The sequence below is a fragment of the Ascidia mentula genome, chromosome 7 (genome assembly GCF_947561715.1).
Source record: "Ascidia mentula chromosome 7, kaAscMent1.1, whole genome shotgun sequence".
Lineage (NCBI taxonomy): Eukaryota > Metazoa > Chordata > Ascidiacea > Phlebobranchia > Ascidiidae > Ascidia > Ascidia mentula.
In genome coordinates this window covers 12,759,113-12,782,243 of record NC_138572.1, presented here as the reverse complement: position 1 = coordinate 12,782,243, position 23,131 = coordinate 12,759,113, and the positions used below count along the sequence as shown (strand labels likewise).

General features: G+C 41.0%; 1 protein-coding gene and 2 pseudogenes across 1 annotated transcript; all 3 read right to left on the bottom strand.

The window, feature by feature from the left end:
- Positions 1 to 872: 872 nt before the first annotated feature.
- On the bottom strand, positions 873 to 1,952 carry LOC145909618 (uncharacterized). The gene has a single exon (XM_082996986.1). It carries the CDS (start codon positions 1,950 to 1,952, stop codon positions 873 to 875), a length of 1,080 nt encoding a protein of 359 aa, XP_082853112.1.
- A 4,380-nt stretch (positions 1,953 to 6,332) lies between these two features.
- Positions 6,333 to 9,963, bottom strand: LOC145909617 (uncharacterized; annotated as a pseudogene).
- A 9,296-nt stretch (positions 9,964 to 19,259) lies between these two features.
- LOC145909616 (uncharacterized) lies at positions 19,260 to 22,582 on the bottom strand (annotated as a pseudogene).
- Positions 22,583 to 23,131: the final 549 nt, after the last annotated feature.

The following is a 23,131-nucleotide window of genomic DNA, read 5'->3' as shown; positions in this document are numbered from 1 at the left end:
AAGAATTTTACTTATGAGAGGTATAAATTTAATTCTTGTCGACAAAAGCCAGAACAAAATATTAATCAGTTTACCACGGAGTTAAAAGTAGCAAGTTTGGAGATCTTACAGAGTTACTCATAAGGGACCGAATAGCGTTTGGTATTGCCAATAATCAAGACCGTGAAGCTCTCAAGCGGGAGTAGGAACTTACATTACTGAAGGCCATTAACGTTTGTCGTTCAAAAGAGGTTATTCAGAAACAAGCAGGATGTATCAACTGTGAGCCATCGGAAATGTTCATGAATTGAATTCAATCGAGTGCCAATTGAGTTATGCACAAGCACCCGAATTGCAAATTGTGCGGCTGGCGTCATCAAAGGTTTCGATGTCCGGCTTATGGCAAAGTTTGCTTCAATTGCGGTGCCAAGAATCACTTCTCGAGACGTTGTGACGTTCCCCTGGACGTAATCAGAGTTACCGAGGCGTTGCGGAAGTTTTAAAGGGTGGAGATAAAGAATTTCATCTTAGTTCAGTGAGTACAAATTCGTGTAATGATTGGCATGTTTCACTTGAGATAAATGGGTCATTAATGCACTTCAAAGTTGATACTGGGTCGAAGTAATTATTATAGCACGCCACGCTCTTAAAAACTTCAACAAAAGGCGCAAATAGTTAATTGTGAAATTCATGTTGCTGCCAGGCATACTGCAATTAAAAATGTGCTGATCTTCTGGCATAAACGTACTGTATTTTACGACGTTTCGTCTGCCATGCGGCGAGACTTCATCAGGTATAACGCAACAATTGAATCACACTGAAACACGCAGGGGCACAAAAGAAAAAAGGGGAACGTTGACACCGCTGCCGGAAAGAAAACACATTGTTCTTTGTTATTTGACGCAACCAATATTTTTGTGGATGTGCAACGTCTCAAGAAATAGCCGCTTGGCGTGGTCCAGCTCCATTTCCAGGACTTGGGCTCTATCGAAGTCAATTTTATGTCGCAATGTCACCGCATGATTGGCCAACACAGTCTTGCTGGCATCTTTCGATGCGACATTACGGCGATGCTCTTTCAGTCGCGTCTTGAAGGCCCTCCCGGTTTCGCCGATGTATACACCACTGCAATACTTGCATGGTATCGAATAGACCACCCCCTCTAGCTCGAAAGCCTCCGTAGCAATGGGTCGTGAAATTAGATTGCCAGGCGTTGTATAAGGCTTCGTGTAAACTTTTATGCCGTAATCCGACATCAATCTTCGCAATGTCTCGGTAAGGCCAGGGACGTAGGGAATTACAACTGTTCCGCTAGTAGGCGTTTCATGCTTCTGGGCTAATGCCGTTCTCGCGCTTAACATCCAGGCGGGATATTGGTTTGTTCGCAGCGCATTTTTTACGACACTAATCTCTTTTGCTTGGTCTTCTAGCCTTGAAATGTGGGTCTTGGCTCTATCCATAAGCGATCTTACAACCGCCCTTTTATGTTTTATCGGGTGTGCCGAAAGAAATAAAAGGTAGCGATTCGTGTGTGTTGGTTTTCGAACTCCATCCTTGTCCCGGTAAACTTCTACATCCAAGAACGGTAATTTGCCACCACTCTCCTCTTCCAACGTAAACTTGATGGAATCCTCGATGCTGTTAATGTACGTGAGGAAGTCTTGCACTTTTGCTGTATCAAGAATGGTAAACGTATCATCCACATATCGTCTCCAGTAACGCGGAGGATGCGCAAAAGTGGTAAGGGCTCTCTCCTCGATAGTTTCCATAACAATATTAGCCACTACAACGGATATGGGGAAACCCATCGCCGTCCCGAACACCTGCTTACCCAGAAACGAGAAATAGGTCGCGTTTAAACACAATTTAAGTCCCTCTGCAATGTCTTCCCGGGACAAAAGCGTTCGATCCCTGTTGATTGCTGAGGATCCCCGTACATTGGTGAACAATGACACCACATCAAAGGATGCCATGCTTTCAAGTTGCGCCACTCGTATATTCCGTACCTCGGCTGCAAACTCGCGTGAATTCTTCACATGGTGCGGACTATTACCCACCAAGGAGCGATTATTTTCGCAAGAAACTTTGCAAGCATGTAGCTCGGGGAACCGGTAAACGACACAATTGGTCTAAGGGTACGCCTGGCTTGTGCACTTTAGGAAGACCATACAAATGGGGCGTTCTGCCATCTGTGCAGTGTAACTGCCTAAATTCGCTCACTGTCAAAGCCTCACGCTCCCTGTGCAAGTACCCGACAAATCGGTTTACTTTCCGTTCTAAAGACAGGGTTGGGCTTCTCTTCAACTTTTTGTAAGTTCTTGTATCACTTAGACCCCGTAGCTTATCGTTTATAATGCACTCGGTTCATAACAACCGTACGATTGCCTTTATCCGCTGGCAATATAACGATGCTTGGATTGTTTTTAAGCTCGTGTATTGCCGACAAGTATGGCGTAGGCAAGTTCGGGACAACAGTCGTGTGACTACAAATGCAACCCACCACTTTGCTCTGCAGAAGTGACTTGATGTGCGCAGGTTGGCCAATGATGCCCTTCTCAATAGAAGCCAAAATGTGTTTCCATGGAATAAATTTAGACGAAACCGCGAAGTTTAGCCCTAGAGCCAAAACATCACTCTGTTCTTTCGTAAGTTCGTTGTCCGACATGTTCGTAACCCACTTTTGGTGAGTGTCCTTTACCACCAAACCTTTTCGTCTATCTCGCCATCCACCCAACTTTTCATCACATTTTCTTTTTCCTGCCTCCGTGATTCGCACTACACCTTCACGTGGGTGTTTAGCGCCGACAACATTGTCTTATTTCTTGAGTCGTTGCACATCCACAAAAATAGTGGTTGCGTCAATAACAAAGAACAATGTGTTTTCTTTCCGGCAGTTTACAACAATTTGTTGTAATTGTTGTGTCTTCTGCAATGTTTGGTGCCTCTGCCTCTAGCACGTGAGTTGACAAGCGGTGTCAACGTTCCCCTTTTTTCGTTTGTGCCCCTGCGTGTTTCAGTGTGATTCAATTGTTGCGTTATACCTGATGAAGTCTCGCCGCATGGCAGACGAAACGTCGTAAAATACAGTACGTTTATACCAGAAGATCAGCACATTTTTAATTATTGTGAAATTGTGCTTCTTGACTATTCGCGTAATCGTATTCCGGCTGCTGGAACATGCATCTGATCCGCGAACATTGTCGTGCACAACACAAATGTCTCTTTGATGATTGGCCTTCGCGCGTCAGAAGTTCTTAACCAACAAATCGGTTGAATCAAGTTGTACGTTAGTTGTTCAAAGAAGGTTTTGTCGGACTTGGTTGCATTCCAGGTGAACATACAATAAGAGTGGACCCAGAGGTGATGTCTGTGGTGCACGAGTGCCGCTGGCATTAAGAGAAAACTGAGTTTCAGCGAATAGAAGCACTCTGTGTAATTTAAAAAGTCACGAATTGATGTGTCAGTTTGCTGATGCTCAATATTTTTTGTTGGACGCGTTGTCAGGATTTTGGCAAATGAAACTACTGAAAAAAGTTGGGAGGTACCGCTTTGTTCGTTTACCTTTTGGCATATCTTCGACCCCAGAAGTTTTTCACAAAGCCATTCATTTGTTGCATGAACATATAGAAGGTGTGGACACATTTATGGACGATAGCGTGACGACCGTTCGGAGAAAGTCCTTCAAGTTATACAACTGGCCAACCTTAAAGTAAATAAAGAAAAGTGTTTGTTCGGCGTTTAAACCTAACAATTAAGTGGGCTTTCTGTACAAAAGCCGGATCCCCGCAAGATTGCTGCGATTGTAGAAATGAGAAGGCCGACATCTGTTAACCCACTCTTGCTGCAAGATCACCTTGTTTAAGAAACTCGAGTAAGTGGAAATGGACTAATTTGCATGAGGCAGCATGGCTGAATTTAAAACATGTAGTGGCAAGTCAACCTCTTAGGTTCTACAACCTTACGGCGCTCATTAAGGTATCAGCAGACGCATCTTTGGAAGGGTTGGGAGCAGATTTATTGCAGCCTTTTCTGGGCCAGTGTGCACCTGTTGCTTTTGCAGCTCGTTCACTTAAGATATGCCCAAATTAAAAACCTACTAGCAATTTCATTTGCTTGCACCACGTTTCATCAATGTATTTACGGTAAAGGTGTTTTGTGAAAACTGACCACAAGCCCTTAACATGTCTATTTTCTAAATCTCGAAATGATTTGTTATTACCCGTGGATGGCCGGAGAAACGAAGTTTGTGCCCACGGCAAGTACAATCATTCTGGAACTATCCAGGAACAGGGGAGTTGTTTTTACAGGTTTAAAGTTTGTTGTTCGACAGAGTTTGTGCGCCAACTTGCTAGCAAAGATCGACGTCGGCCATTAGGGAATGGAAAAAAGCAAAAATCGTGCACGTGCACTGATGTTCTGGCCAGGTATCAAGGAAGAAGTTAACAATCTTGTCCTGAAATGTCGTACTTGTATGACGTTTCGACCAAAGTTTCCAAGTGAACCCCTCTAACCTCACGAAAAACCCGAATACCCTTTTCAAAATGTGGCAGCAGATTTGTTCTTCTGGAATGGGAAGGAGTTATTTGGTCGTTGTTGATTACTTTTTGAAGTATTCAAGCTTGCAAGTACGTCATCAGCTGCTGTTATAACTTGTATGAAACTAGCCTTCTCACGACATGGAATTCTATTTAATTTGATTACAGACAATGGCCCACAGTTCAGTAGTGCTGAATTTAAGGAATTCTGCAACGCGTGAAAAATTTTACACAAAACCTCAAGCCCACATTTTGCGCGATCAAATGGCCTAGCTGGCGAAGATTTCATTTGGCCCTGCTTGTTTACCGAAGTGCACCATGGGATTGTGGTTGTAATTAGTAGCAACGACACTGTTCAAAATATTGTCACTTTGTCGCCTCATGCTGCAGTAGCACCGGAAAGTGAATCGTCAACCAATGTCATTCTTCCACACAAGTCAAAACAGATATGTTGTTCTACCCAAATAACTTAATGAATCAATGTAATGTTAGTTTTGTGCGTATATTAATTGCCTTTAATTTTCGTTTGGGAAGATGTTGTATTTTGTTTGTATGTTGAGTATTGTTTCTATTACTAACGTATAAAGGAACGCTTGTGACCTCTAAGGGCATTGCAATGAAGTCGACAAAGCAATTAGTGCGTACACACGTCAGAATACTACAATAATTGATTCAAACGTTTTCACAAACACTCCTACTTCCAGTATATTTGCTCAGTTTCGCTTGTCAGTTACCAAAATATTTCAACAATTGTCCTCAAAAGGTTACGTAGGTAATATGTTGTGAGCAAACTATTGAAACAATTCGTGGCTTGATGCCACATTGTGAAAATGTTTGCAGTGGCAACATATAAGCGCATGTGTAGAATGGTTTCATATCTCCGTCGAAACTGTAACGTTTATGCATTTCTCTTGGATTCATCGTCGGTTCTTTCCATTCACAAGTGCTTTCCTGTGGATTCGTCAACTCCAGCCCTGCGCTTTAATCGAGCTTAGAGGAGATTCCATTCGCGTACGCACGGATTTCATCGTTCCCCTTATACAACGTTGGATATTATCCGTGATTGTTCGTTTCCCCCTGCCCAACTTCCGTCTCGTTATTTTGGCCCGGGCTGCCGGCGGACGTTGGCGTGTCTCTGCGGGAAAGCGCACTGTCAATTCCGGCGGACCATCACGCTGTGTTGGAACCGATGCCAACAGGCAAGAATGAAACACGACAAAGTCTGTTGTGCGAGGGAAGGTGGATTTCATTTCAAGAACTTTACAGTCAAACCTATGGAATGCTGTTGGACTATTCAATTTCGCTATTCAACGGTCATGGATTATTAAAGGCAATGAACTGAATTTTTACCTGCCATTGCAAACATCAAGGATATTTCAAGAAATCTTGGCTACAAACGTCGGAACGTTATCGAAAATTACCCGGTAATGTGCATATTACTTTTGTTTCTACTCTTTTAAGCCATGCCTAGCCCTTAGTGGTTACGTAATACTAATCCCCTTATGTTCACTTTCTGTAAAAGGGTTTTTAAACTTTGTTAAGTCTCCTTGTCACCGAAACGTTAGTTGATATTTTTTCCTTGCGTAATTGACGTCTGTTAAATGTGAAATGTGTAAGTCACATATTTTGTTTAATTGGATTCTATGTTGTCGCTGGGAAAAGGCACAGATATTAGTGAATGAGTCGCATTTAAAGCTAATAATTTTGATATCTTCAAATATTTGACTACTACTGCTAACTTAGTTGGGTTTCGAAGAATTCAAGCATTTGCATTCCAACCTTCCATAACTCCCATACCTCGTTTATCTTTTGATTCTGTTATGGTTGATTCATGATAATGGGCGTGGTGGTGATGATGTTCTTCCACAGTCTTATGCAGATGTTCATGGTGATGTACGTCACCAGTATGTAGGTGTAGATTCTGGAATAAAACCATTTTTGGTTGTTGAAAGCAAAGTAATAAATTACTGAGAGAATTTGTCAATGTCACAAAGATACCACTACGCGTCATAATGATAGTAATAATAACAAGATGTTATACAGGAGATCACTATAAAGTGACTAATCAATAAAAACCTTTACAATCAAGAATAAAATCTCGGCAACAATGTTTTGTGAGTTTTCTCCTTCTGTTTGTTGTTCGGCCATTCTTGAATGAGCGGGTGTAGCTTGGTATTGCAAGTACAGTATAAATATTACATGCAGATAATCAGTGTGATCTACAGTAACCTGCTTTATTTGGAAACAAATTGAACATATTCGACCTATGACAGCGAATAAACCACAACGGACTGGATAGATACGGATTTCATATTATATGACTGTACTGAACTACTAATCAACAGTATTGATCCAGACAAATACAAAACCCGCGAAAAATACTTTACCGTTGTCAGCGTGTACGGCTTCGTCAACGGATGTGGTATTTCCTATTACCTGTGATGGTATACCAACCTGTATGCGCCCGTACAAAACACGGAAATGACGTTTACAGCGGAATTGTTTCTGTGACGCAGTTGATTATGACAGCTGCAGTAGAATTTTTTCAAAACATTTACCGGTACATGTGGTATTTGTAGCCGGTCCGCACAGAAATAACAAATAATTGACCATATATTGAGGATGTCACACGTTTTAAGTACGTAGCTACGAAAACAGGTTGCAAACTTGAAAATTGCATAGCTCTCTCGAGTTGTAATTACATCCTTACGGGCTGGTTCGTGAAAATATAACTTGCATGAAACCGGTCTGTAGTTCGAAACATTTTATTGCGTTTACGTTGTGTAAAAACGAAGGCAATGCTAAACCCTTGCCTTGCCGGAAGTCTGTAAACCTCTTCAATATCTAGGTCACGTGAATCCTCTACGCCCTCTGATTGGCTGATTTGGAGTCCGTCACGGTTGTTGTAATCGCCCACCCGAACGATCGTCTCATTGGTGAACCTGTAACCATGAAAATGGTTTCCATGTTAATCATGTTTATTATGCGGAAAAAAGCAACTACGCGTAAGAACAATATACAAAGAAGTAAAATGGCATGGGCACCGATAAAACCGTTATCGAGTCAGGCGCCCATGTAAAGTTGATGGGCTGCGACAGGTTGCATGTGACGAAAGGTGTGAAGATGTCCACCCGGCCGTGCTGGCCAAAGCAAAACCAATCGAAACGCAAACTCGGTTCTCATGGCAATTTGTTTTACTCTATAGCACTCCATGACAACAATGACATTTTTTAGGACCTTATGTCGTGATATCCTTATGTACAAAACGAACTTGATAGCTTTTACGAGCGAGGATCCGTCTGAAACTTTGTGCTAATTTATTCCGCGGCTGTGAGGACGTAACACCAGTTGATGCATGTTCCTCCGCAAGAGTGAGGGCTGCGGCCTCTTAATGGATACTTCTTACGTATGGAAACCTGTTGAATGATAAAAAATACCTCGTACACTTGATGTAAACATGACGGTAATAAGCTTATAGTGGTTCTTAACCGGTGAAAAATTACCCAATAGGGGGAAATTATGGGTTTGTATGTGGGTGATTAGTCGGCACCGAAATATACAAAAGTAGTTACAAGAGAAATATTATAATCTGTACTCACTGTGTGTCGTGTAGTTATTGGTCATGTCATGCGGCCGAAAAAGATAAAAAAGGATAACAGATATAGCAAAAAAGCAATCATTAAATTCTACGACCTGCTTAGTAGCTGTAGAGGGCTAGCCCTCGGTTAGACATTGTTTATTTATCTGCGACACCAAATTACTTCGGTTCGTATATATAATGAAGCAACAAGCCTCTGATTAAAGTTAGCAGATTTTATCTTATTCAAGCATCGTCAGTTTCTGCAAAGATTACGTAGTAGTAATAATAAAAGCAATAAAATGCACACAAAAACCACCCTTGCAACTGAGAGTCTTTTCTTCGCGCTATCACCTCAAGCTCACACTGTGAACTACAGTGTGGTAGCGAACCTATGGTAGGTGATAGCGAAGATGAGGAAAAAACACGCTTACACGTGACCGTAAAAAACTGAAGCACAAACGAGTGTGCCAGAAGCAATAAATGCGACAAAAGGTGTCTGAACAAAATCAAACGGTTACCGATGTGAGAAAGCTAATTACAACTAAGTATGCGCAACCAAAGTGTCTAGGATCAACAGGCAGTTACCAGGGCAAATTATTCAATAGTAATTGCTGCCAAAATCTTGCTTTCTACTTGTACCGGCCGCGGTGTCGCTGTAAGGGCCAACTCCAAGATCCTTGTACAAAGTGTGTCAACGGCCTGCTGACCTCAAGCAGGAACCAGTGTTTCTAAGCTACCTTGACCTGCTTCCAGCACAATTGTTGAGCTGACCCGAAAGGCTGGTGATTTACGATACGATAGCGAAATATTCCTGATACAAATTGCCTTCAGTGCTGTGCTGAATGTCATTAACTATTTCCAAGAGACTCCGTCGCCGATGTTCAACTTGTCCTGTTGTTATGGTTCTGAGTTGATTTTCTCCTGAATGTAATTCCGACAGATAATAAAGCTCATCCGGTCTACCTGATACAGTTTCAATTCTCGATTTCCTGATGTAATGTGTGTTCCACTTATATGTCTTAGAAGCAAAACCACAATGCTTCCATTTGTAACTGATGACCCGGAGTAAACAACTCTTTTTTTTATCAGAACTATAAAAAGATTTTTCCACCATGTCGTACAGCTTCGTCGCAAACATAACCACCACGCTTCAATTCGTTGGTTGTACGGAGATGTTCCGTGAACGTGGGCAGAAGTCGAATTGTTCAAATAGCATTGTGCAGCTGCAACATGTACGTTTTCTGTACCACAGTCTGATCGACTTTTCGCGGGTAGCCATTAACCGACAGGACGGTGTTTAAATAAAGATGTGCCACCACACTGGGATTGTTGTTTGATCTCAAAACATTAAGCCACACTATTTTTCGACTCCAACCGTCGATACAACCATGCACTGCAAAACCGTATGGTTTAAGATTGTCGTAACCAATATGCCAACAGTGATTTGGTCCCTGGTTGTGGTACAACCTTCGCCGCAAACATTTTCTCTGTCGTGTAGCACAACCTTCTGGATCTAATTCGTTCATCAGTTTGGCTGCGCGATATCCACATACTTCTGTAGCCCAACATACTGTTAAGTTTTGGGCGTATTTCATAAATAATAGCAGTCTCATTTACTGAAGGAGTCCGACGTTGTAATCCATAAGTTTTTAATCGTCGCCTCAAAGTCCTAATGCTCATATACATATTGTGATATTTTGACAAGAACTCTGTGATCGTGCTGTACTTAAATCTGAAGAAATGTCTCTTTATGACGAGTTCTTCTGGATCAACAGGAGAACCGCAATGCGGGCAAAACTTGTACTCCAGCTTAACCCTATACGCGCAAGCAAAGTCAGTAATATCGTTTGGAAATAATGAGAAATCCATTAGGTTCTTCTTTAATCCTGCAAAATTTGGAAAAATAATCTGACTACGAGTTATGGTACCTTAGCTGAAACATGTAACAACAAGCCGTCAACCTTGCAAGCACAGTTGCTACTTCTGACGTTAATCCACTAGTGCAAACTGTCCGCAATTTTTGCCAACACTGAAGCAAACAATAAAAATTAATAACTGTTACAATTTGATTCTATTACCAATATTACGTCACAATACGTTGGTTTATTAACTTTATTGCTGATATTATACCTTGTTTCACTTTTTTAATGTGTTCCGCGTTTGAGTTGTGTCTCAGGCGTGGCCGCTATGGGCCACCGTACGAAAACATGCAGCACCAGTTTGGCAATTTGTTTTGGAGTAAAAGTACAACACAACACACACAAAATAATAAGAAAGGAATGTTTAGCATATATGAAGCAAAGTCACCGAAGAGAACAATTGATGCCTAAAGCATGTAGCATCAGTTTGGCAATTTGAATAAAGTTGCTAAGTGGATCTCTACTGGGAACTGGCCAGAACGCACAACTACGAATGACGAGCTAAGTACTTACTATAATTACGCTCAGTGGCTTTGGATCAACGACAATGTGATTATATTGCAACGAGACACCAACACCCGAGTGGTTGTACCAAAGGTACTTCGTTCCAAAATATTAGAAATGTTGCACCAAGCACATTGGAGCATTTCACGTATGAAACAAATTTCCCGCCGTTACGTCTGGTGGCCGCGTATCAATGCTGACATTGAGAATCTCGTGAAAGGCTGCACACCTTGTCGACAAGCAGCAAAAGCGCCAGACAAACAATACAGAAGTTGGCCGAAGACATCCAAGCCCTGAGAGCGCATACATGTGGATTAATTACGCCGGGCCTTTCTTGAACAAGATGTGGTATCCTCACGTGTCCCGATTTCAGTCCGGCTACACCACATCAGCGCACACCATTGCCGCACTGAAAGATATTTTCGCCATTGAAGAGTTTCCCACAACCATCGTAAGCGACAATGGACCTCAGTTTACGTCACAAGAGTTTCAAGATTTTTGTACCAAGTTGGATATTCGTCATGTCATATCACCCCCATTTCACCCCGCTTCGAACGGAGAAGCAGAACGCTTCGTGCAGACATTTAAGCGGGAAGTGCAGAAGATGATCTTACTGCAGCAACACGATGTCTTATGACAACGTACAGGTGTACGCCCCATCCGGCGCTGGAATTCAAAACTCCAGCCGAAATTCTACATGGGCGTCAACCGCGAAGTCTGCTGTCACTTTACTACTCATTAGGACCAAAATGGCTACCTGGCAAAATCATTGAAAAACGAGGAAATGTTCTCTATTTAGTACAAACCGACAGAGGTGTGTGGAAAAGACACGTCAACCACCTTCAACCACGATTGCCGGAGATTTCCAGCGATACAAGTGATAATGCTGGTCAGGAACACGCAGAAAAGTGTCCTAGTGAGGAAAAGTGTCCTTTATTGCGATACAATCGACACTTGGACGGTTTAAGTTTTAGTCAAGCACGCTTAAGGCGGCACAAAACTTTGCTCAAATTGGCATTGTGGTCATTTTCATTAACGGCATAACACAAAATATCGTCAATATAGCACAAGCAAATATCATTGAGACCCCTTAAAACGACACTCATTAAACGTTGAAATGTGGCACATGCATTAGTTAAGCCAAACGGTAAACGATTAAACTCGTACAAACCATTGTGAGTGGCAAGGGCGGTTTTGTGTTTGTCCTCTTCGCACATAGCCACCTGGTGATAACCTGAAGTTAAATCCAATGTAGAGAAAAACTTCGCACCACCCAAAACGTCCAGGGTGTCATCAATCCGAGGAAGCGGAAACGAATCTTTCACGGTCACATCGTTGAGCCTCCGGTAGTCCACACAAAAGCGGTACGACCCGTCTGACTTTTGCACCAAAACGACAGGTGAACTCCAACTGGAAGCACTGGGGGAAATCACACCCAAGCGCAACATTTTTTCCACCATCTCATCAATCCTTTTTGCGATGCACAAAAGGTGCGCGTCTCGGATGCTGTTTGATGGGGGGAGCAGTGGTTTCAATCTTATGCTGCGCAAGCAGTGTATAGCCAACATCATCGGAATGCTTGGAAAATACTTCACGGTTATCCCAGATAAGCTTTAGGTTTCTCCGATCGCCTTTCGATCTCTTCAAAATGCAGTTGCTTCAACAGGGTCGCAAAATCCGGATCATTCCAATCTATTTCCGAGCAGTGCATGTCACCGTCGCTCTCTCCCGCGACATCTCTCACCGCCACCATATCTTTCGGTATGGCTGACAACCTTCCGAAACCAGCCACAGGATGCAACACACCAACATTTGCCCCTTTCCTCAAACAAACTGAAGAGTCAGAAGTATTTAGTGCACAGATTACAACTCTTCCATTTTCAGTTTTTAGCAAGGCTCCGGAATCATCACCTGCGATTCTGGTTTTACCATGGAGGCTGCGTGTGCACTGTTGACTCCGAGATCGGTAACCACGTGACCATAGCTACCCGAAGGAATAACGCAATCACGACTGACATATACGCGTTGGCATGACAGCGCAGCGGTGTAAGACGAAAATAGAACGAATGCGTCACCGGCTTGCAACACATCCTGCGAGTACAAAATATCACACCGAAATGCTGTCAGAAAATCATGGCCTAAGAGACAGGTTCCGTCCAGATTTCTTGTGACATAAAATTCAAAAACGTTCGACAGACCTCCGAGCTGAAACGACAGCGATGCAACGCCGTCAGTTGGAAGCAAGGTTTGTCCGTCCGCCTGAAACAAAACGGTTTGAGAGGCAGCCAGATGAGTTTTTCTCAACCCTAACGCTTGCCACATGCTGTAAGCAATTAGACTTACTGGGAATCCGGTATCAATAGTAAACACGACGGACCGAGATTCGACTGCGCCATTTACGTGTACTTACCGAGCTCGCGCCACTGGAATGCTGTAGAGAGGACAGAGGCACTACTTTTCGTTGGGTTGGGGCAAACTCCTGCCGCGGTTTCCCAACCCATTCTCGTTTAAAGGACATTCCCGACGAATGTGTCCAGGTTTACCGCAGCCGTAGCACTTGAGACCATACGGTGGTCTGTGTGTTGACCTTCGCCTGGGGTTTTCTTCCTGAAACTTTACTTTGGCTAGGTCACTCAGTTTTTCTGATATGTCCTTCATTGCCCCTTGCATTTGTTTATTTACGGCTTCAAGATTAGCTAGGCGGACATCGGTTGATACTTTGGGCTCATTTTCAGGACATCCGTGCAACGCATGGACCCTCTCTCCACTCGGTTTCAAACCAACTCCAAGCAGTTGAGCGCCACGCCAATATTTGTCAACTATTTTTAACAAGTCATCTGGAGATAAATCCTTGTCAGTATTGAAAATGTGGAACGCCAGATTTCTATCCAAAAGACCACGCAGAAAAGCACTGCGTACTGCCTGGTCTGTTATCTTTTTAAATTCAGTTTTGTTTCCATAAGCTAAGCGTGCTAAGGCATTTAGCTCACGCAAGTATTCTTCGTCCGACTCCGAAGCCAACTGCTTTCTTTCCATTAACTTGCACATTGCAGCACCGCTATCCAATTCCGGAGAAAACCTGTTTCTCAGACAGCCCTTGAAGTAAATAAAGTCCCTCTTTTGTTCTTCGTCGAAACTCATTTTCTTGATTCTTAGACCAATTTCCGGTGAGCAAAAAGTTAACATTGAAAAGGCCCGTTGATCCAAGGGGATATGTAGAATGTCAGCAAAGTTCTCAAAGCAAGCCAGCCATGCGGCAAAATCTTGTCTGCCGTCAAATTGTGGTGGTGAATTCACCCATTTGGAAGGCATTCTTGTCCCTACCGGAAAATCCAAGCCTTCACCATATATCCCCTCATACCTTCTTAGCCAAGCCTTTGCCTCGTCGGTTTTCCCTTTTCCGCCGATTTGCTTTTCCACCAGTGTTGGATGAGGTGTCTGTAACAGATTTTCTGTATCTTTCCCCTTGCTTTTTGAGGACAAAGCCATGTTGATTCACCAGCCCAATGAAGTTGCAACTGTTCACTTCTGATATGGTCACCGCTGCCACCACTGTAATGTTTCGCCACAGAAGGTTCGTCACCAGATCAGAAACGATTGTTTAATCATGTGAAATATCCTATTAATAACGATAGTCTCGACAACTACCATAACATCCGAAGACAGTTTTTCAGGTATATACATTAACCACATAACGGGGGCAACGACGCAAACCAGATTATGACGTCACAATCGCTTTTAACAATGGACAAGGTTGTGCGTGCGTCAAATGTGCGTGACGTGCGCTGTAGTCTGAAACGTGTCAACTGAACCGTGAATGTTTTGAAGAATATAATGTGGGTTGGGCCCAGATTTCAGTTATGGTGTAGTGTGGAAGCATTAAATACTCTAATGTGGGTTGGGCCTAGATTTCATTTATGGTGTAACGTGGAAGCATTAAATACTCTAATGTGGGTTGGGCCTAGATTTCAGTTATGGTGTAGCGTGGAAGTATTAAATACTCTAATGTGGGTTGGGCCTGGATTTCAGTTATGGTGTAGCGTGGAAGCATTAAATACTCTAATGTGGGTTGGGCCTAGATTTCAGTTATGGTGTAGCGTGGAAGCATTAAATACTCTAATGTGGGTTGGGCCCAGATTTCAGTTATGGTGTAGCGTGGAAGCATTAAATACTCTAATGTGGGTTGGGTCTAGATTTCATTTATGGTGTAACGTGGAAGCATTAAATACTCTAATGTGGGTTGGGCCTAGATTTCAGTTATGGTGTAGCGTGGAAGCATTAAATACTCTAATGTGGGTTGGGCCCAGATTTCAGTTATGGTGTAGCGTGGAAGCATTAAATACTCTAATGTGGGTTGGGCCTAGATTTCAGTTATGGTGTCGTCTGGAAGCATTAAATACTCTAATGTGGGTTGGGCCTAGATTTCAGTTATGGTGTAGCGTGGAAGCATTAAATACTCTAATGTGGGTTGGGCCCAGATTTCAGTTATGGTGTAGCGTGGAAGCATTAAATACTCTAATGTGGGTTGGGCCTAGATTTCATTTATGGTGTAACGTGGAAGCATTAAATACTCTAATGTGGGTTGGGCCTAGATTTCAGTTATGGTGTAGCGTGGAAGCATTAAATACTCTAATGTGGGTTGGGCCTGGATTTCAGTTATGGTGTAGCGTGGAAGCATTAAATACTCTAATGTGGGTTGGGCCTAGATTTCAGTTATGGTATCGTCTGGAAGCATTAAATACTCTAATGTGGGTTGGGCCTAGATTTCAGTTATGGTGCAGCGTGTAAGCATTAAATACTCTAATGTGGGTTGGGCCCAGATTTCAGTTATGGTGTAGCGTGTAAGCATTAAATACTCTAATGTGGGTTGGGCCCAGATTTCAGTTATGGTGTAGCGTGGAAGCATTAAATACTCTAATGTGGGTTGGGCCTAGATTTCAGTTATGGTGTAGCGTGTAAGCATTAAATACTCTAATGTGGGTTGGGCCCAGATTTCAGTTATGGTGTAGCGTGGAAGCATTAAATACTCTAATGTGGGTTGGGCCTAGATTTCAGTTATGGTGTAGCGTGTAAGCATTAAATACTCTAATGTGGGTTGGGCCCAGATTTCAGTTATGGTGTAGCGTGGAAGCATTAAATACTCTAATGTGGGTTGGGCCTAGATTTCAGTTATGGTGTAGTCTGGAAGTATTAAATACTCTAATGTGGGTTGGGCCCAGATTTCAGTTATGGTGTAGCGTGGAAGCATTAAATACTCTAATGTGGGTTGGGCCTAGATTTCAGTTATGGTGTCGTCTGGAAGCATTAAATACTCTAATGTGGGTTGGGCCTAGATTTCAGTTATGGTGTAGCGTGGAAGCATTAAATACTCTAATGTGGGTTGGGCCCAGATTTCAGTTATGGTGTAGCGTGTAAGCATTAAATACTCTAATGTGGGTTGGGCCCAGATTTCAGTTATGGTGTAGCGTGGAAGCATTAAATACTCTAATGTGGGTTGGGCCTAGATTTCAGTTATGGTGTAGCGTGTAAGCATTAAATACTCTAATGTGGGTTGGGCCCAGATTTCAGTTATGGTGTAGCGTGGAAGCATTAAATACTCTAATGTGGGTTGGGCCTAGATTTCAGTTATGGTGTAGTCTGGAAGTATTAAATACTGTAATGTGGGTTGGGCCCAGATTTCAGTTATGGTGTAGCGTGGAAGCATTAAATACTCTAATGTGGGTTGGGCCTAGATTTCAGTTATGGTGTCGTCTGGAAGCATTAAATACTCTAATGTGGGTTGGGCCTAGATTTCAGTTATGGTGTAGCGTGGAAGCATTAAATACTCTAATGTGGGTTGGGCCCAGATTTCAGTTATGGTGTAGCGTGGAAGCATTAAATACTCTAATGTGGGTTGGGCCTAGATTTCATTTATGGTGTAACGTGGAAGCATTAAATACTCTAATGTGGGTTGGGCCTAGATTTCAGTTATGGTGTAGCGTGGAAGCATTAAATACTCTAATGTGGGTTGGGCCTGGATTTCAGTTATGGTGTAGCGTGGAAGCATTAAATACTCTAATGTGGGTTGGGCCTAGATTTCAGTTATGGTGTAGCGTGGAAGCATTAAATACTCTAATGTGGGTTGGGCCCAGATTTCAGTTATGGTGTAGCGTGGAAGCATTAAATACTCTAATGTGGGTTGGGCCTAGATTTCAGTGATGGTGTAGCGTGGAAGCATTAAATACTCTAATGTGGGTTGGGCCCAGATTTCAGTTATGGTGTAGCGTGGAAGCATTAAATACTCTAATGTGGGTTGGGCCCAGATTTCAGTGATGGTGTAGCGTGGAAGCATTAAATACTCTAATGTGGGTTGGGCCCAGATTTCAGTTATGGTGTAGCGTGTAAGCATTAAATACTCTAATGTGGGTTGGGCCCAGATTTCGGTTATGGTGTAGCGTGGAAGCATTAAATACTCTAATGCGGGTTGGGCCCAGATTTCGGTTATGGTGTAGCGTGGAAGCATTAAATACTCTAATGTGGTTTGGGCCTAGATTTCAGTTATGGTGTAGTCTGGAAGCATTAAATACTCTAATGTGGTTTGGGCCTAGATTTCAGTTATGGTGTAGCGTGGAAGCATTAAATACTCTAATGTGGTTTGGGCCTAGATTTCAGTTGTGGTGTAGCGTGGAAGCATTAAATACTCTAATGTGGTTTGGGCCTAGATTTCAGTTATGGTGTAGTCTGGAAGCATTAAATACTCTAATGTGGTTTGGGCCTAGATTTCAGTTATGGTGTAGTCTGGAAGCATTAAATACTCTAATGTGGTTTGGGCCTAGATTTCAGTTATGGTGTAGCGTGGAAGCATTAAATACTCTAATGTGGTTTGGGCCTAGATTTCAGTTGTGGTGTAGCGTGGAAGCATTAAATACTCTAATGTGGTTTGGGCCTAGATTTCAGTTATGGTGTAGTCTGGAAGCATTAAATACTCTAATGTGGTTTGGGCCTAGATTTCAGTTATGGTGTAGTCTGGAAGCATTAAATAGTCTAATGTGGTTTGGGCCTAGATTTCAGTTGTGGTGTAGCGTGGAAGCATTAAATACTCTAATGTGGTTTGGGCCTAGATTTCAGTTATGGTGTAGTCTGGAAGCATTAAATACTCTAATGTGGTTTGGGCCTAGATTTCAGTTATGGTGTAGCGTGGAAGCATTAAATGCTCTAATGTGGGTTGGGCCCAGATTTCAGTTATAGTGTAGCTTAAAAACTTTATACTCTGTGGGTTGGTGTATGACTGGAACTATTATGTTTTGGTTTTGCTTACTTTGCACAAGCTCAGACCATCAGAATGAAGCATGTTGCCAATGTGTTTAGATCCATTAACATAATTTAGGTCATTCTATTTTGACTATGTTGGTTTCAACAAAAGACAAATGACATTTGAAGCGACAAGTTAAACAGAAGACACAAATCAAAAGGTTTGTTATGATTTTATTTAAAAAAAACAATTTTAAATGCTACTTGAATTTCAGCTGAACATCTGCAATGCTTCTGTTGGAATATTACATCTGTGGAAATAAAGTATAATTTGAATAAGGTAAGAATTACTGTTAAGTCTTTAAAGTTCATTTTGTGTGGTCCTTTTTACTCCTTCCCAAAAATGAAATTATTTTATATCATACTATGGATATGATAGTGTCTGTCGTCATACTACAAAATATTTTCACTTCGTATATTGTTTACATTGGATTTAAAAAAATGGATATTCCTGTATGATTCTTGATTGATAAAACAAAATTGTAACAAAGCTTTAACACTGCAGATTCTGCAAAGATAGAAGCCACCCTAAATAAGCTGCAAGAAACCAGATACAAATTTCCAAACATATTTTTTACAAAGTTGAAATCTTTATAAAACACACTATTTTATGTTAAACAGCATTTGTGTTATATATATTGTTTTGTGTATGCTAATTGTGATGCAATAAACTGTTTCTGCCACTGCCAGACAATGCAAATTTAAATGAACTTCCTTTGGGCACAAACATTGCACTCTTTGTCACATGTCGCTACAAAAATGGTGCTATTTGTTTTGTAATCGATTTCTCTTTTTTATGGCGAACTAAGTGCATTTCAGGCTTTCCAAATAAATAATGTTTGCTTATATGTTGATGGACTGCATTTTTATGTTGTGTTTGAAAAATTCCTACCACGCCCAGGAGGCTTTTCCATGTGGTCGTTGGCATTTTTGATAACCCAGACGCCTCGCCAGTAGCCATATGAAACTGGGTTGAACAACATAATACGTGTTGAAGAAAACACAATACTTAAATAGTATGGTCTTAAAATCACTCTGCAGAAGTGTTACACCTCTCAGGTTGAAGCCTGATTGGTCAGTTTTACCATCGCAAGGTATGGTATGAAATTCACTCTGCGAAAGTGTTACACCTCTCAGGTAGAGTCCCGATTGGTCAGGTTTACCATCACTCTACGAGTGTTACACCATTAGGGTCAAAACCCAAAGGTATGGTAGGAAATTCACTTCGCAGGAGTGTTACACCTCTCAGGTAGAGTCCCGATTGGTCAGGTTTACCGTCACTCCAAGAGTGTTACACCCTTTGGGCCAAAACCCAAAAGGTACGGTATTACATTCACTTTGCAGAAGTGATAAAACTAAAAAAAATGGGACATTGTGGTTGTTATGGTATAGTGAATAAATTTCATTTGGCTTGTGTTCTTATTTGTTTAACAGATTGTAATGTTGTTTGATTTACAATGTGCACACAAAATATTTATCTTTTTTTGCTTGCTTCTCTGAAAAACCAACACACATGATGTGAAACCACTGTCCACATCGAGTGCACTCAATCCAAACTTTTTTCAGGGGATTGTCGCCTTCATCTCCACATACTTATTTCATTTGTGCCTTGAAGACACTTGCCAGCAATTTCCCTTAACATTTCAAGTCTATAGCTGTAGGTACAAACATTTTGCACAAGTTTTTCTCCAGTTGCCAGCCATTTTGCATACATACATATCATCACTCCACAGCTTGATCCATCTGGCTGTTTTGTTTTGTGTGGTATTTCCACAGTATTAATTTTCCAACCAAACTTTGTTGCCATTAGACAATTCACCATAGCTTTTGCAGTTTGAACATTGCTGTCTGTTTTTACACAAGGCATTGCTACTGGGTCTATGTACAGCATTTTTCGACCAGGGATGTCAACTACAAGCAAAACCCAGTGGAAGCCTGAAGAGTTCCAAGGTATAAACAGTGTTTGTTTCCCTTGCAAATTTATCCCTTCCCAAACTTTTTTAATTGAAGCTTTTCTTTGTAATATTTGAGCCACTGTCGAACAAACATAAAGTGTGTGTTGGTGCACACCAGTTAATCGCCACAAGTAGCTGTTAATGACTTCATCATAAAGCCAACCAACATTAAATCTGCTGTCATGCTTTTTAAGCTCGCAAACTTCAGCTGGTGGCAATGCATCATCCAGAGATTTTAACTCCAACAAAGAAATTGAATGAGGGCCGTTTTTTAAAATTGCACCAGAAGCTTTGTAACCGGTAACATGGGCTGTGATGTTTTTTTGCATCATTGAGTGTTTGTTCCGAACAATATCCATACAAGCGGCTGCATAAGGTTGGCAAATTGTCCAACCCGTGATGAAAATGGATTGGGCTTTGGTCGCTTGCGGGGCAACTCATCATGGACAGTATTTTCAGAAGGTGTTGTTTTTCGCTTCCTTTTCAATGACTTAAGTTCTGGAGGTTGAGTAATTCTAAACCCAGAATCGTATGAACATGCTTTAGAAAACTTAGCCACCATGGCATTGCCATCAGAAATGCCTTCATCCAAAACCTGCTTGGAACTGACATCATATGAAAGGTCTATCAAATGCTTCATTAAATCAATAACTTTTGATGGCTTTGTTTGCGATCTGAGGTTTTGTTGTCAGTACCGCAGGTTTTGTCGTCAGTTACAATGTTTTCAGGTTGAGAAATTGATTGGTTTGTGGAGGAATTCTTGATGTCTTGTGTTTTGACCACAGTATCACAAACAGTTTCAGCTGACAATTTGTTCACAACAACCGGATCCAAAACCATGTAAACAGAATTGGAGTACCAATCTGGCAGACTATGCCATCCAACATCTGCATACTTGTTAAAAATTGCAAACATGTGTTTGCATGGTAAAAAATTGTGTAAAAAATCATGACATGTACACTTTGGAAAATCTCTTTCGGTGCCAAATTTAATGGTGTATATTTCAGAAGAGGAACTGCTTAATACAGTGAACAAGTCCCCTTTTCTACATATAGAACTTGCCTGAATGTTTGTAGTTTCTCCGATACGTTTTATACAATGTTTTACCAATTTTCTTGGTCGGTTTCGAAGAAAGCTGGGAACCTCAGCGTTGTAACTTCTGTAATTGCCAGAAGATCTCTTGTTTTGTTGTTTGTATCTGCTCAAAGTAAAATTTATTGATTAATTTTGATTGCATGTTCTTGCATATAACCATAAATGTTTTAGTGGAGGTACACTCACTTCTCATATGCATTTGGCAAAAATTCGTTTTACATATGTGGTACATGTATATTTGATGCAGAACTTTAACCTGTAAAAATGCTTTCAATGGCATGGATCTCAGCATCACATTTATCTACCATAAAAAATGATGGTTGCCATGCAGGAGTCCATTCTTTCAATATTTTCAGTGCCTCTTCAATGTCCAATTGTCTTTCATTCTGTGTAATGAAACTGGCAACAACTTGATAGCCAACATTTGTCTTCACACAGAGAAAAAACAATGGGAGAGCATATTTGGATGTCTTGTAGGTAGCATCCATTAGACAAATGTCTTGGCCGTAGCGCAGAAGCAATCTACGCTGCCATGCAAACTGATGGATAAACAGCATGGTTTGTTCAGATTGAATGACTGGTGCTGTTTCTCCATCAACTACTTCAGGTTCCATGTTAGCAATGAATGGCCGGAAATATATTTTGTCATTGGCATCTCCTGCCTTCACTCATTCATCCACCAAGCACTGGACATTAGTTTGATCAATTTTTGCAAATCTGTGTTTACAAAATACTCGGTAATAATGACTTTGAATGTCCTTTTTTGTTGGATAAAATCTCCTGTTTGAAGTAGATGGTGGGGTATCATTTTGAAAAAGTTCATGGGCAACATAATGTTTTAGGCTTCTAAGAATTTCCTCAATACTGCATACACCTTCTGTAACCAATTGATCTATTTTGGCAATTATTCTTTGATCAACAGGTCGAAGGAAACCAGCAGCCTTAAAATATGTAATATGGTAAATAAACAGTTCAAAAGTAAACATTTAATTTAAATAACATCCTTACTTCCCCTAAAACATGACCGGTGTGGTCATCCTGAGATGGAAAGCAAACACTGTAAGTTTGTTGCTTTAGCAAGTGCTTATCGTTGTTTTGCAGCAAATCTTTTACAACAACACTTGTCTTGTCCATTTTAGATTTACATTTCGAGATTATCTAATCATATTACAGAAGAAATTATTGATATCCAACTAAATAAAATTAGATTCAAACAAGTTGAAGTACCTGAAACTGTGGAAACTTCATAATTTCCTGAATTACAATTTTTGCCTTGCAGTTAGTTTTTTTGGTCCCTTGAATACACAAATGTTTTTTGCAAGGATTTGGATGATCTTGCAACTGATCAAAGGGGTTTCAATATTTTATCATAGAAAACATAAAGTCACTTACATGTGTAGGTGGTGCAACATGACGCCTTTCATTTTTAATCTTGTTGCGATCTTTAGAATGTTGGCATTCCAAGACCTTTGTTTGTACTATGATGTAGGGAGTGGATGTACTGTCCCAATGCAAGCGACCTATTAAAATATCTAAAAAAAATCACAAATGTAATCAGTTTGTATTGTCATACAATTATGGCTTGATGAACTTTCTTTTAATAAGTAAAACTAAGCTAAAAAGCATGCCTTTTTTTATCATACCAAATGAATTCTTCGAGAAATGAATGAACTTTGTCAATGTGGAGATTTCAAATTTCTCAACTAAATCATTTGCCTGAGTCATTGAACAAGCCCACTGCAACAATTGTTGGATTTACTCTAAACTTAAATTTATAAACTGCACCAATTACCAGTCTTATATTACCTGCAAATTTTGTTTGCTATTCTCCTTTGCTGCTTCTGATATATTTTGCTAAAATAAACAACCACACATATGCACAAAGCATTGTGTTAAGCTATACAATTTACTAACCATTTTACTTAAACAAGTGAATTCATTCTTCACAAACTTCACAAAATATCTCTCTTCTGTGCCCAAGACATTAATGTAATGATAGTTAATAACATTTAAATGTATACTTACTAAGCCTTCAAACTTTGCAAACACCAAAACATCAAAGATGGTTATTACATATTGATATAGTTTGTTTGGTTCAGATTGGCGGTCAAAATGCCAAAGTAATTCAAAGCACTCTGAACGTGTAATTATGTATGGTATGGCAGCATCATTCCAATGCACTGAGCTTTTACATGCATCTTCAAACGTAAAAAGAGGTTTCGAAAAAAAAACAGTACCATCGTGAAAACAAGCACCCACAAACAACAAAACTCA

Coding starts and splice junctions, on each gene's coding strand:
- LOC145909618 (XM_082996986.1), bottom strand. CDS start 1,952: ATGGCATCCTTTGATGTGGTGTCATTGTTCACCAATGTACGGGGATCC.